Below are 15,700 nucleotides of genomic sequence, written 5' to 3' on the forward strand. Positions count from 1 at the left end.
CACACACACACACACACACACACACACACACACACACACACACACACACACACACACACACAACAGATCTTTGAGAATCTTTATTGGTTTGGCTCAGTTTGACAGAAGCCTCAACCTCCCTGCCTCCTTAATTTTGGACAAGAGGACAAGAAAAAACACAAGTGCAAAAGAATGTGTCAGGCAGTGCATCGATCTGGACAGATGGCTGAGGGGACAGAAGCAAGGTAAGCAGCTGTGCATGCTAAATGAAGGGATAAAAAATTGACAACCAAGTAACAACAAAAAGATAATAAAAATTCTTTACTAAATGATAATTTTGCAAGAAAGACACATAACCCTAATGTTTTTGTCATTTAGTCTTTCCCACGTAAAATAAAAGAATGAATAAAATATTAATTTCTGCCATACCATAAATCAAAGCCACTTTGGTAGCCAGTATTTTGTATTTGCTTTGCATCAACTTGAGGCATTGAGCAAAGGGAATTCATGCAGGGAACAGATGGCCACCCACCCTCACAGTAGACCTGGCTCCATACACCACCACAAGGCTTTGAATGGAGTTGTGAAATTGCAAGAAATGAAATATTTTTACACAAAAAGCTTGCATCTGCTGGTGGTTTGACTGCTGGGACAAAATAATGCAGCTCTTTTTTTCTATCAGTGGAGATGTGAATGGGCTCTAAGATGGTGTGAAGTAGACTACAGTATAAAGATGCTGTGACATATGTGAATTGAATCAAAATATGCATTATCCATGGCACACCTGCTGATAAATTTATCCAGCCAAGCTCCAACATTAAAAGGTCTAGGTCTGTAATTGCTATCAAATATTTTTTATGAATTCAATTAATTAATTTTCTTTGAATTTTATTTTTCAGCCAAACTATTGCATGTATATATGTGTGTGTGTGTGTGTGTGTGTGTGTGTGTGTGTGTGTTGACAAATTTGACTGCATTGCCAGACACTAAAACCAAACACTAATACTGTTTTATGCATTTATTGATGTATTTACAGGTCCAGGTTTTTTTTCTAGTTATTCTTTTCATTGACTTTTAATTTTAGTTCTGTTTAGTTCAGTCCTGGCAACTACAAATGTCGTGATATGGTCCATCCTATTTTTTTTTTACACAAAAAATAACTTTTTTGTGTGTCAGAAGAAAAAGTCCAAAATGTGTAACATTGTCATGGCCACATGAGTATGTATTATTGGAGTTAATACATACTGGAAGCATGTATTGGAATTATGTGCAGTAATTCAACATTAGGGCAGCACAGTGGCATGGTGGTTAGCACTGTTGCCTTATAGCAAGAAGATTTGGAGTTCAATTTCTGTGTGGTAAATAGTCTGGTTCTTATATAGCGCTTTTCTACTCTTCTGAGCACTCAAAGCGCTTTAAACAACTTGTGCATTCGCACAAGCACATTGTTCTAAGTGCTTTCTAAGTGACATTCACACTCCGATGGATGCATCGGAGAGCAATTTAGGGTTAATATCTTGCCCAAGGATATTTGGCATGCAGACTAGGGGAAGCCAGGAATCGAACCATCAACCTTCCGATCAGTAGATGACCTGCTCTACCGCCTGAGCTCCACCCCATGGAGTTTGCATGTTCTGCCCTGTGTTTGTGTGGGTTCTCTTTGTACTCTGCTTCCTCCCACAGTCCAAAGACATGCATTTAGTGGGTTAGGATAATTGGTAACTCTAAATTGTCCAAAGGTATGAATGTGAGTGTTGTCTGTCTCTATGTGTTAGCCCTGCAACATACTGGGGACCTGTCCAGGGTGTAGCCTGAATCTCAAAGCTGGAATAAGCTCCAGCTACCCCATGACCCTGAAGAGGATAAGCAGAAGAGAATGGATGGATTTATCATCATCATCATAGTTTATTTATATAGCACTTTAAAAACACACAAGGCTGACCAAAGTGCTGAACAATAGAAATATAAGAGATACAATAAGAATAATAAATACGATAAAATAATAAACATAGCAAAAACAATAAAATATAAGTAAATACAAGTCATTTAACCACTGAGTCAAAAGCCAGTGAATAAAAATGTGTTTTCAATCTGGATTTAAAAACCAGCACTGATGTCGATTGCCTAATGTGAAGAGGAAGATTATTCCAAAGCTTTGGAGCCATGATAGAGAACGCTCGGTCTCCTCTAAGTTTCAGCCGTGATTTGGGGACTGAGAGCAACAGCTGCTCAGCTGACCGGAGCAAACGAGTGGGGACATAGGGCTTCAGCAAATCAGACAAATATGCAGGTGCTAGACCATTTAAGGATTTAAAAACCAATAAAAGAACATTAAAATGAATCCTAAATTCAATTGGAAGCCAGTGCAGGGAGGCCAGAACCGGAGTAATGTGCTCAAATTTCCTTCTACCAGATAAAAACCGCAGCATTCTGCACTAGTTGCAGGCGTGTCAGAGTGCCCAGTCCAACCCCTATTGAAAGGGAGTTGCAATAATCCAAGCGTGAGGTTATAAAAGCATGGATAACAGTCTCCAAATCAAGGTTTAACCTTCGACAGATGTCTGAGTTTGTCGAAGTTGAGTTGAGTTGAGGATTTAAATGAAAATAGTATTTGTACAATTCTAATGAACTTGAAAGTCAATAAAACCTAAAGAATTATGGATTTGATCAGGTGGTCCGGTAATGAAATTGACACCCTTCTCTTCTCAACGAGAAGCTTGGGCTTGGGAGAGCCCGATTGTCCTTCAGAGACATTTGCTGCCGGATACTCAATGTGTTTTCGTGGTGTTTCATTGCTTCTTGTCCTAAAGGATCATGTAAAAAATACCAGTCCCAGCTATTTTGACAAGGTTCCCAGCAGCACTGGATAATATGCAACCCCAAACAATGATTTCTAAAGAAATGAGGGGGTGGCTCAGTATTGTTTAAATGTAAAATGATGCAGAAAACTGACTTGGTGACTCCACTGGGATGAAGAAAACAACAGATGTGTGTGGAGAACTAAAAACCTTCCCCAAAACAGAAGCGTCATATCTCTTTATGTTCACTGTTGTAGGTGTGATTAAAGGTCTTTTAAAACAGTGTCTGCTTCTACAGGGGTTTAATTGCACCATACAGGAACATTTGGTTTATTCAGTTCAATTCAATTCATTTTTAATGATATGGTGTCAAATCACAATGGCAGTTGTCTTAAGGTGCTTTATATTGTAAGGTAAGATAACTATATAACACCTATGAGCAAGTGCTTTGGCGACAGTGGGAAGGAAGAACTCCCTTTTAACAGGAAGCAACTTGTAGCAGAACCAGGCTCAAGGATGGGTGGCCATCGGTCATGACTGGTTTGGGGTGAGAGCAGGAAGGCAGGACAAAGACGCGCTGCGGAAGAGAGCCAGAGATTGATAGCAGATTATTATTGACAGAAAGGAATGAACCAAAGTTTTAATTTACATTTCCTTTTAAGGATTAGGTTAGAAAAATTGTGAAGAGGTGCCTTCTCCAGACACTCATGTGGATTTTGCTAGTATTTTACATTTTCTGGTGTTTTAACAAAATGAAACGTAATAATATGTAAAACAATAGAGACACAAGGTTGTAAAATCAAATCTAGATAAAAACACATCTTAAAATGTATTCTTAGTTGCAGTTTGTCACCACAACTATTCACTAGTCAGTCAAAGGTTGTGCATGAACATTCTCAACCGTTGACTTTCAACCACTTTCATGGTGAGTGTTCACATTGCTTGGTGGTAGGGAACCTGTTTCCAAACTGTCATGATTCATAATCGTACATTGATGATAACCCAGCCCTGACCTCACCTGTCCTCCCCAAGGCATTCTGTCCCAGTGAGCTCAACTCATTTGATATACAACTCTTTAACAAAGGTGGCTCAACTCAAGTGGTTGCTAACTGGTTGTATTCTAGCCATATTTTGATATAAAGCCAAAATTTATGACTTTCTGCCATTTTAAAGTGAAATGACTATCCTGCAGTAATTGTTCACTAGTTGTGAGTGATTTCTGTGTATGTGTATTGAGATTTTCACAAATTTACTGCAGTTAATTGAACCTTTTTGTGACAAATAGTTTGCATGTAATTGCCAATTTTAGCACTTTTACCACTTAGTCCATTTCAACATCTTTTCTAACCTTAACCAGAGGTCTTCTGTTGCCAACCCAAACCCAAGCACAAACATGACCACCTCCTAATCCAGGTTGTGACCACTCAAGTTCCTGATCTCTATGTAAAGCTTGCTAAAAGCACTTTCAGAAATGTGGGTGATTCCTATCTGAAGTAGAATCTCAATTGTACTCAAAAGGGTGATTTATACTCTCTGAGTATAAGTGTAAGCTCCCCCTTTTTCATGCTTAGAGCTGATCTCATTTGACACATAGTTGTTTTGTATCATGCTACACAGATGTGAAACATCCAGCTGCTCTGACGCCCAGAAACCCAGTCCTGACTTCACCTGTCCTCCCCAAGGACTGCATTACAACAGCACACACACCTATACACACAAACACACACAACTTGCCATCTAATTACCAACCAAACATACCTTCTGCCTGTGTAATTAAGTGCTATAACAGATGCTATGCTAATCCGAGCCAGAGGACTACATCATGACTTCTAAACTTCGTTGTCAACCTGGCAAAAAAACCCATATATAACAGAAGAAGACAACATCTGTTTCAAATTCATGTGGCAAACAGACGTTTTCCACTGACTGACCTGTGAATATGTATTTGCATTCTCTCATTTTTCCAGCTTTGTTACTCTTGGCCTAGAGCAAACCAAGCTGTGCAAACCTCTTCCAAAAAAAACGTAATGAAGGTCGATATGATTTAACTTCAGCTGTTTACTTGATGTTAACCTTAACGTGGCTCACATCAGCCCACATGTTTACTGTTTGGACATTTTAGAATCCATCCACAGATTTTGGATAAATCCAAAGCTGGTTAAAGAGAGGGAGAAAGTGACTTTCTGACAATTGTAAATCACTGGGCTGGAAATATTAACACATGTTGTCAGAAACTCCGACTTTGATGTAAAGTAGGTAGAAGAAATTTAGTTTCTTTTGCCCGTCAAGGAGAAAACTAAGAAGCAGCTGAATCCATTCTGCTTTAGTGGATTTGTAGAGGACTTGTTAAAACACCATGAAAGAGTGTGGGATCCCTAATTAAACGGTTTGTTTGCCTCTGCTGTCCTGAAGTGTACATTGCTAAAGATAATACAGAGCAGTAACAACATCTGAACCAAACTTCACACCACCATTTCAATGATTTCAGGATTCACTCCACAGTAATACCTGCCTCTGGGCACGAGCATGGCCAAACAGATATGTTGGAAAGAAGAATACTGTTAAAAAGAACTGGGGCTCTGCAAAAAGCTTCACATATTTGTTTGTGAGAAATTTAAGCATCAGAACGTCTTTCTAAGATTCCAAATTCTCAGTCTGTCACATTTTATTTGTTTGTGCTGTGGAGGAATCAAAGGCTACAGTTTGCAAGAAAACACGGCTTTAACTGCACAGATGCTGAATGCTAAACCATCCCCCTTGCTGCTGTTATGACAAGTGCAGGGATGCGGGAGTGCTGCTATTGTGATATTTGTACAGGGAGGAAAATCTGCTTAAAAGAATCAGGATTCACAAAACTTCATTACTCATCTCTGGTAGAGAAGCGCTGGGTGGGGGGTGGAGGGGCTACAGAGCATATCAGAAGGGTTTTTTTTATTATTATTTTTATTATTTCTAGCTGCACATGAATGCCATTGTGAAACAAACCCCCTCTGGGGATGAAAACAAATGAAGCAGAGAGCAAAGAGGAAAACGGCTAATTTCATGTAAACATAAATGCGATGGTCCCTCATTAGAAGTAAGAGTGGGAGGAAAACTTGCAGGCTCCTGCAGTCTTGTGCACTTGGAAACAAAGTCATGATGTTTGTTGAAAGAGAATCCGTTCCTGCTGGTAGAAAAGCCACACATATACAGTTACACATACACACAAACAATCACGCACACACAAATACATGTCTACCGAGCAACGCATAAATCTGAACTGGTATTTATTAAAGCAACGGCAGGTCATCAGCTGCCGTAATTATGATGATGAGCAGGAAATCAGCAGGTTTTGATAGCAAAGAGGAAGCGTGGAAATACATCAAAGTACACCACAGAGGAAGCAAATTATATTTAAATCGAGTCGATATTTTACAAAGGCAGTCATTTACCATGAAACGGTACAAGCATTCAATTAAACATTTGAAAGCAGGGTCAGGTAAAGGATGTCATCTTGCAACCACTGCAAGGTTGCACCAACACACACACAGCCACCAACACACACAGGCACACACTGAGTCTGATTTGTTGGAGCTAAAATGGATGGGAATAAACCACAAGAGCTTAGTCAATGTGGCTGCATACTAATCAGTGTGTTACCCATGGGAAAACTCTACCCCCGCCCTACTAATAGGTGCATGTGGGTTGAGAATGCATACACAAAGTCACCTTCTCCACCCCATGTCGCCCATCACCGGAGCTATGTTTATGCTTGCTTGTATTTGATTGCAAAATGTATTCATGGGGACTGGATAGGGAAATTGAATCTGGAAATATTTTACCTCTGTCCAGTGTCTCGTAGTTGATCATCGGTGATGTGAGTGGAACAGTGAGCAGGACTTTAAGCATTCAGCAGGTATAAAGTGTGGTGTTTGCACAAAAAGAATTTAATCTGCTAAGTAAGAAGAAGAGAAGGAAACGAGGACAGAAAAACTACTTTACCTTTCTGATGGCCTCGTCCCAGTGTCACAAAACCAGAAGAGATAAAGTTGTGAAGGTCAGCGCCTCCACTGCTTCTGACGCTCTCTTTTCCGTAGTGGAGACCTGATCACATACAGAGACACACAGAGGCGAGCATGTAGAGCCACAACACAGAAATATTATAACACAGCAGTTGGGGAGACGTGAATGCACAGTGTTAGTGTTCTGAATCCTGAATACGAACATTTAAATTTTGTGTAACCAGTAGGTAACTTGTGTCTGAGATACTGAGGGCGTGCTGTCCAAGATGTGTACTTGCATTTACGCAGCATTTTCCTAGTCTCACTGACCGCTTAAAGCACTACAAGTGGCATTTTTAATCATACATCACATTATTCTATGCACTTCAAACACTTTATACCTCACGTCCATGGCCTATTAACCAGTTAACATATATGACCTTGGGACAGAGGAAATAAGATCAACTGAAAAAAACCCATGCAGGTCTAGCAATAACATTACAAACTCCACACAAAACAACTCCAGCTAGGGTTCAAACCAGGAACCTTCTTGTGTGAGGCAACAGTACTAACCACCATGCCAATCAATAAAGAAGGGAGCTTTAGCCCACCAAAATATCCTGTTATACAGAAGTGACTAAATACACCCATTTTCACTGATTAATAAGAAGGCATAATATTGCAGTAATTTTTAAACGTCATAAGGGAATGATGTCGAACATAAGCATCTGACTCACAATGAGATGTTAAGCTAAAAATTAACATGCTTTATTTAAATATGCTTAAATTTGGATATTGTTGGAGGCACACTTGCTTTCCCTGCAGCAACTCAAAAATTTTAAAATTCAAAAAGACAAGGGGAAAACTGTGTGTTACAGTCAACAATTGGTGGTCAACATGAGTTTTTTGCCATATCCACACTGTGTTTAGACTGTTTAAGTCTGGACAGTTAAGGTTAAGAAAAAAGCAACATGAAACACAATGGCGACATTGAGCCAGAGGGACAAAAATGCTAAACCATGTGCAATGGAAGACAACGTGGGAAATAATCTGCTTGCACTTCCAGGGAAGGCAACTGTAAAAGTAAAGTATAAAGTATAATCGAACCTTTGCAATAATGTTGACCATCCTGTTGAAGCCTTACCCTTTCTGAAAGTAGCATATTCAGTCACTTGTGGGACTATAACAAATTAATATTTTCATTTTTTACTCACTTGTTATTTTAGTTTAGTTTCGTTTATTTTAGATTATTTTGTAATCGGAAGGTTGCCGGTTTGAGACCCAGCTCGGACAGTCTCGGTCGTTGTGTCCTTGGGCAAGACACTTCACCCGTTGCCTACTGGTGGTGGTCAGAGGGCCCGGTGGCGCCAGTGTCCGGCAGCCTCACCTCTGTCAGTGCGCCCCAGGGTGGCTGTGGCTACAATGTAGCTGCCATCACCAGAGTGTGAATGCGTGTGTGAATGGGTGGATGACTGGATATGTAAAGCGCTTTGGGGTCCTTAGGGACGAGTAAAGCGCTATATAAAGACAGGCCATTTACCATTTACCATAGTAAATAAGCTGGTACTTATGTAGTGCTTTTCTACTCTGTTCATGCACTCAAAGCACTGTCTATGAGCTTCATTCATCTATTTACACAAAGATTCATACAAATGCTTTTATTTAACATTCACACACCAAATTCAGGGTTCAGTCACACTCCAATGTCGTGTACAAAGCTCTCCGATTATTAAATGACTCATTTTACCTCCTGAGCTGCAGCCACTTGATATAAAATGTTAGAAATTAACTATAAAAGCTACCTGCTTTTTCCCAGAACTCATATTCAAATGTCAAAAGGTGGCGCCCATTACAAGTGAATCTGACAGTTAGGACAAAGATTTAATTTATTAGTTTGACTCAGTGTTTGGTGACAGGATAGAATACTTTACGGTTATTGAAAATGCACAATCAGACTAATGGCAGAGATTGGACATTTAGATTATTGCTTTTACTGTGTTGGCATGTAATTGTCCGTGTCATTGTAACTCTTTTATATCACTGAAAAGCACAAATATCACAGATTTTTTCATTTTCTTTGTGACACTGACGCAGTAAAATGTAACATTTACACAAAAAATGACATATAGAAATGTATAGAAATTACAAAGCTCAAAAAGTTATGTATCAGTTTTTAATGGAAACTAAATATGGAACCACTTTAATACTGATAGAACCCTTGGAATATAATATATATACTAACGTATAAAATCAACAATGTTTCACTTTAAAAGAACATTTGCAGGGCAGCTAAATTGTGTTTGAGTGTTTCTATCAAATTTCTTATTTGCCTCAGATGTGTTTGTTTTTTTTGTGCCAAATATAAAATGTTCCCATGGTGTCATTACCCCTCAGACATGGATTGAGGGGAAGTGGCTGAAATGTGAACAGCAGCTGCAAACACAGTGCTGTGATATTCAAAAAAAAAAAGGAAGAAGAAGAAACAAAGCAATATGTTTCCACCACCCACATACTAGTGCACTTTGAACTCAATCACACCTCTCCCTGTGCTGCCTTCATGCTGCAGATAGAATATCTACAAGGGTTATTTTACGCATTCAGTCATACCAGCATGCATGTATATATATCACATGCAGAATTGCTAGTGCTGCTGCACTATTGTCTTCTTTTGTCATATTTGTCATTGGTAGGTAACTCCACAGGCCATTGTAACGACCCTGGAAAAACCATTCAAAAGTGATCAGAATCCACCTTTTTTCCCCTCCCGCTTTCTCTCCCACTGCTCACTACTGAGAGATAGCATGAAGAGTCTGCAGAGAGAACGTTGCACATTATTAATTTATCCTCCTTGATACAAAGAAAATCGTGACTTTCACCTCAATGATGTACTATGGAAATGAACAGCCGCTGGAGCCAATGCACGCTGAGGATTCATATGGTAATATTTTTTTTAATCTGACCTCTTCACTGCACACCTACACCTCTGAAATTGGAAAAATGTGAATAATAAGATAATTATATTATGAACAAAGCCTGATGTGGTGCAGCTTGGCAGGCATTGGAGAGACTATCTGAATCCAAGGTCGATTAAGGTCCAACACAGCCAGGCAAAAGTAATTTGATTCAATTCGATTCAGTTAAGTTTAATTTTTCGAACATCAATTCACAACAACGGTCACATAGAGATGCTTTATACTGTAATTTAAAGAACCTACAATATTAGAAAGAAACAGAAACAATCACATGACCCCCTTTGAGCGAGCACTTGGTGACAGTGAGAAGGAAAAACTCTCTTTTAAGAGGAAGAAAGCTCTGAAAGAAACAGGCTCAGGGAGCGGCAGCCATCTGCAGAGAACTGTTGGGGGTGAGGGGAAGAGACCAGTCGGGACAAAAGACAGACTACGAGAGAGAGAGTTCAATTCTAACCTATGATTAAATGCAGTAGTAGTGTATAAACACCAGTTAAAAGGAATGAGCAGCCAAGCAGCCTGAGCTTATTGCAGCATAACTAAAGACTGGTTCAGGGTCAACTGATTCTCCCTAACTATGAGCTTTATCAAACAGGAAAGCTTTATGCCTAATCTTAAAAGCAGAGGCAGTGTCTATTTCCCAAATCCAAACTGAAGGCTGATTCCATGATGCGGCTTGATAATACAAGATATTATATGTGAGGAGAAGGATTTTAAATTCAACTCTGAGCTGAACAAGGAGTTGATGAGGAGAAACTAATATGGGAGGAATGTGGTGTCTCTTTCCAGTCCCAGTTAGTACTCTTGCTGCGGAGCTCTGGATCAACTGAAAGCTTTTTGGGAAGCTTTTAGAGCAAACTGATAAAAATGAATTATTATAGCCTTGAAGTTATAATTGCATGAATCAGTGTCTGAGACAAGATGTTTCTAATTTTAGCAAGAATGCACAAATGAATCAGAGTGATCCTATATATTTGTTTGATGTGCTCACTGAAGGACATTTCCTGGTCACAAATGACTCCAATATTTCTCACATTATTACTGAAGGACAAGGTAATGCCATCTAAAGTAAATATCTGGTTGGATACCATGTTTCTAAATGTCCTAAATGTTTCAGGCCAAGTATACTAACTTAAAAAATGTCTGTAGTTTAACTAGGTGATTTGTACCATGAGACTTCATGGATAAATAAAACTGCGTTTCCCCTGCATAGCAATGAAAATGTGTGCAGTCCTTTCTAATAAAATTCCCTAAAGGAAACATGTACAATGTAAAAAGTATTGGTCCCAGCACAGTCCTCTGTGGAACTCCATGACTAACTTTTGTGTCTGAGGAAAACTCCCCATTTACATACACAAATTAGACTCTGTCAGATTGATATGATTCAACCCACTGGGCTGAGATCGAACAGGAACAGAGGTGAGGCCACTGTCAGACGCCAGTCACTCATGCTGTTTCTGTGACATGATGTACTCTAAATCCTGACTGAAACGCTTTCCAATAAAACAACATTCCTTTGTAAATGATCAGTTAACTGTTTGACAAAGATTTTTTTTAAATGATAGGAAGGTTGGAAACTGTTTTTTTATGGCTGGATTGAGTAAGGGCCTTAAAAGCGTGTGGTTCACAGCCTGTTAATAAAGATGGATTAATCATATTTAAAATTAAATCATTCATAAATGGTGAAACTTTTTTTAACAATCTTGTAAGGATGGAGTATTGATGTTTTAAAGGAAGACATTATTGAAGTTAACTCTGAAAGATTGATTGGAGAGAAAGACTCTAAGTTCCTCTGCTTAATGACACATCTGTGGGATAGCTGTGAATATTTTTTTTCTCTATTGGTTAAAATATGTAAAGAAATTCATAAAGTCCTTGCTAATTTAGGTCAAAAAGGAATAATTGGCTCAAGAGAGCTCTGACTCCGTCAGCGTGGCTACAGTGCAGAAAAGAAACCTGGGGTTGTTTTCCTTGATCGTACCAAATAGTAAACGTTCTAGCTTTATGGAAGACTCTTATTGTGGTACAGTTTTGGATTTTTGATTTTTTTCTACCCAAATTAAGATCTTTAATGCAATTTTCTCTCCAAATGATGTTATCTACTTTAAGGCACAGATTTATCAGTTATGCAAGGTACCAACCTCTGTCACCAGTATCGATCTCTGATTTGTTGCCTTCTTTTTTGGAGCAGCCACAGTATCTGGGGTTGTAACCTGAGTATAATTAAAGGCATGGCTGGGCTTTTTTATATTTTCTCTAATAAAAAATTTAATGAGGTGTTAAGGCTGGGGGTGGCTGTAGCTCTGGAGGTAGAGGTTCGATCCCTGGCTCCTCCAGTTTGCTTGCCAAGTATCCTTGGGCAAGATACGAACCCCAAGTTGCTCTCCGATGCATCCATCAGAGTATGAATGTTCATTAGGAAGCACTAAAACAGATAACACCTGATTTTTGGCTTCTCTGATAAGGGTGGACAAAGTTCAGAGTGCCTTTCAAATGATTCATAACTCTGTTCAGGTCTTTGGTTGATTAATAAGTAAAATAAGTAAAAGATTGCTGCCACTCCTCTCCTTGGCCTCTGACAGTATGACTTGTGGGTGCTAATTTAGTTAAACTAACATATTCATATTGTTGTAACAAGGTTTTCTATGGAAAAGAAAATCATCATTCTGATCAATTATTTATTGATTTATAAATAGTGATTTATAAGAAAGAGAGCTAATATTTAATATTGCACATTCATTTACTTTTAAGTGTACTTAACGGTATTTGATCAATCCTCTGTGAATTTTAAGTCTGCTTCCTAAATTAAACCGTAATACCATTTATATGCTGGTTTTAGAGAATGATCAGAACTATATGTGTCATTTTGATAAAGCCATTTAACTGTAGCTCAGTGTCACATATCTCATTCTTTTTCAGTTTCTCTGTTATATAAGCTGAAACCTCTAAAGGAAACATTTTCAGTGATACCTTGGAAAATACATGCCCCTGCCCTCTCATGAAACTAATTGTGCAGTGCAGTCCTAAGTTCTAACCCACTCTGGGCTGTCTTAAACCACAACAGCTGCGGGATATAGTTGGATTCCTGCCTCTGCACCTGAAACACACTTATCCACATACACACATATGTCTGGCACTCGGGGTGCCAGAAGTCCAGCTGTATAATAAGGGGCAATAATGAGATCTAGGGCAGGAGACAATTAGGTGGAGTCTCTCAGTTGCTCAGGTTAAACACAGGTGCACTCAAGAGAAAGCTTCTAATAAACATGTTGATGCAGTCAGCACAGAAATGTTTTTTTTTAAACATGGGGCCTGATGATTATCTGGCCAATGGGGAGCCAGTGAGGTCACAGCGGAGATGTTATTGCTGCACACTTCAAGGATTAATTGGAAAGAAGCAGCAAGAAGAGGAAGCAGATGTTTGTTACATGTGTGTAGTAGTGGTTGAGGCGGGATGCCTCACTGAATATAATTATAAAAGTGCCTATTGGCAAATAATTAGAGTAATTAATTCACTGTTTTGTTGTTTAGGCAAAATTTGGGGTTTATGTGGAAAGAAGGTGCTACACACAGAACGCTTTTAAAAATATGTATCTGAAGATCACGTCATAACCGCCAAACAGCCGAAAATGTTGTTGTATCATCACGACCTCTAATTGTCCACAGCAGCTGACCTTTAAGCTCGAAAGTCATCTCATAAAATGAACTGACAGCTCACATCCCTTCAGTGCTGCATACAGTGCAGATATATAAATACCAGCTCAAGGCTTTTCAGCTGCCACGAGAACCCTAACATGCAGCGATTCAATGAACTCAACACCATAAATTATAATCCAATCTTTAATTCAACTCATTACAAGTTTATTGTTGTAGTTCACCCATTCTACTTTGAAAACTGGGCCTGACCACTCAAGACGTTGCTCATTAGGAGATGGAGGATTCTTTTATTCTGTTCTGCATCTAACAGGGAGACAAACATAAGATCTCTCAAAGATCTGATCTCTCTTTCAGTAAGAGTACTACCAATCCCTGCAAGTGTTCTAAGTGAAGTGAATGCTTTTAAAACACTGTGATATTAGGGAATTCTAGTTGGCCTGCATATAAGGAACAAATGCGCTTGACTAGTATTTTTTGGTTTCTGTACCTGAAAACTTTACTTCATCATTCTCTGCATTAGGAAACTGTCAGAGAGGAAACCAAGCAACACTTTAAAAACCCTCCGAAAAACAGGCAACTCTTTGCCTGTGGTTTGTGGTGAATAAATCAGCTTCATCTGAAGAGAGCTGTGGGCCAAACTGCATTACTCAGAGAGGCGGTTATTGTTTACTTTAACCGACGGCAAACTCCTGCAAAGGTATCTGCTCCTCCCTTTCAAGGCCGGCTCCTTGTTGTGGCTCCGGGGTGCTCTGTGTTTACACCCCGACCTAAAAGAGGATCTGAGCCACACAACAATGCAGAGTGGATTCGAATAAAAATAGAAGCACTTGCGCTGGTATCATATTATGCTGTCTGTACTGTTTTTGCTGTAGGCCGCTCTTTTTTTTTATTTAAAAAAATGCAGGGATGTTTTGCAATGCACCAAGGGTACCATGTTGCCACACAAGATCTGTGATGTGAAAAAATAAATCAGCGTGTATTTTTAGAAAAGGGCTGAAATAAAGGATTTTAAAATATGTTGGGGAGGACATCTCTGCAGCTAAGAGAGACCGGACATGTTTAAATGCAAAGATCAAAGAAGATATGGCTGTTATACCCACTTTAGACATAAGTTGACAGGATCCTCTTGGGCCCCTTAGCCTTTTACTTCATGAGGTCTGTCCACCTGATATAAAAGTGTCTCAGAAAGCCTCTGGATGTGAAGTGCCAGCAGCAACAGTTCCACCCGAGAACCCTCTCCTTAAGAGGCCTGCCTTGCCATTCTGTGCCAAATGCCCATTTAGGCGTACATGAATATGCATTTTCTATGTGAGCGAGTGGACTCCCTCTCTGTTCTCTCAATTTATATGCACACATTAACGACACTTGTGCCCGCACTGTCACTGCCTTTCATGTCCAACCCCATCAGGACGGCTGAGGTCCCTGATGTGGAGGGGGTGGGTTTTTCTATTTTATCTAGGATAGACTGAGCAGAGCTGGCGCAAGTTGTATTCTCTTTGCAGTGACTCTCTGCAAGCAGGCAAAACACAGGCGACAGAGCAATATAAAGATACAGCGATGCCCGAGCTCATGTGAGGAAAAAAACATGCAAGTGTGCACTGAAGGCAGGCTGACATGTGCAGCTTTGCATCTGCCCTCTCTCCCTCTCTGTGCATGGGCCGGCAAGTGACCATTAAGGATAGACCAATTCATTCACTAAGCTGAGGAGACATTAAGTGAATGAATGCAGACTGCAGCTGCAACAAGCACTGTACTGCAAGAAAAATGTTCCCCCCAAAGTGTGTGATAGATGTGAAAGTGACAGAAAGAGGCCAAGTTTACATGACATTCAAGCAGCTGCAAACCCAAATAAAGCTGAGAATATGCACAATCTATTATTTAAAGATGAGGATGCAGAGAGACTGTTGCTGTCTTGTCACACAACTCAGCCATAACAACTTCATGTACTGTGTTAGGTGCTGTGCTGCTTACATCTACAGCTCAGAAAATAAACATTTTAGCTATAATATTCTCTTTGCTCACATTTTCTGAAGGTCGTTATGACTCTCTCATCGATTAATATAAATATGTTGTTATATGATTGGTTTCTAATTAAAACATTTCAAAAAGAGTGGGAAAATAGGCATGGATTAAGATTTAATCGAGGGATAGGTGGGGGTGGCATCTTAGGGGATAGCATCAGGCAGTTTATTTCCTACATTCCTACATTTGTGCACCAGTTTATATACAGGGAGTGCAGAATTATTAGGCAAGTTGTATTTTTGAGGAATAATTTTATTATTGAACAACAACCATGTTCTCAATGAACCCAAAAAAC

At 39.4% G+C, this 15,700-nt stretch overlaps 1 protein-coding gene across 5 annotated transcripts in view; it reads right to left on the reverse strand.

The window, feature by feature from the left end:
* Positions 1–15,700, reverse strand: part of shisa6 (shisa family member 6) — a 77,320-nt gene that overhangs the window by 55,205 nt on the left and 6,415 nt on the right. For all 5 annotated transcript variants that reach the window (XM_005721923.1, XM_005721920.1, XM_005721922.1 and 2 more), the window contains exon 4: positions 6,759–6,860. In XM_005721923.1, the coding sequence (XP_005721980.1) occupies positions 6,759–6,860 (102 nt within the window). The remainder of the gene's footprint in view (positions 1–6,758; positions 6,861–15,700) is intronic.

The sequence above is a fragment of the Pundamilia nyererei genome, unplaced genomic scaffold (genome assembly GCF_000239375.1).
Source record: "Pundamilia nyererei isolate P.nyererei 1_Seehausen unplaced genomic scaffold, PunNye1.0 scaffold00005, whole genome shotgun sequence".
NCBI classification, from domain to species: domain Eukaryota; kingdom Metazoa; phylum Chordata; class Actinopteri; order Cichliformes; family Cichlidae; genus Pundamilia; species Pundamilia nyererei.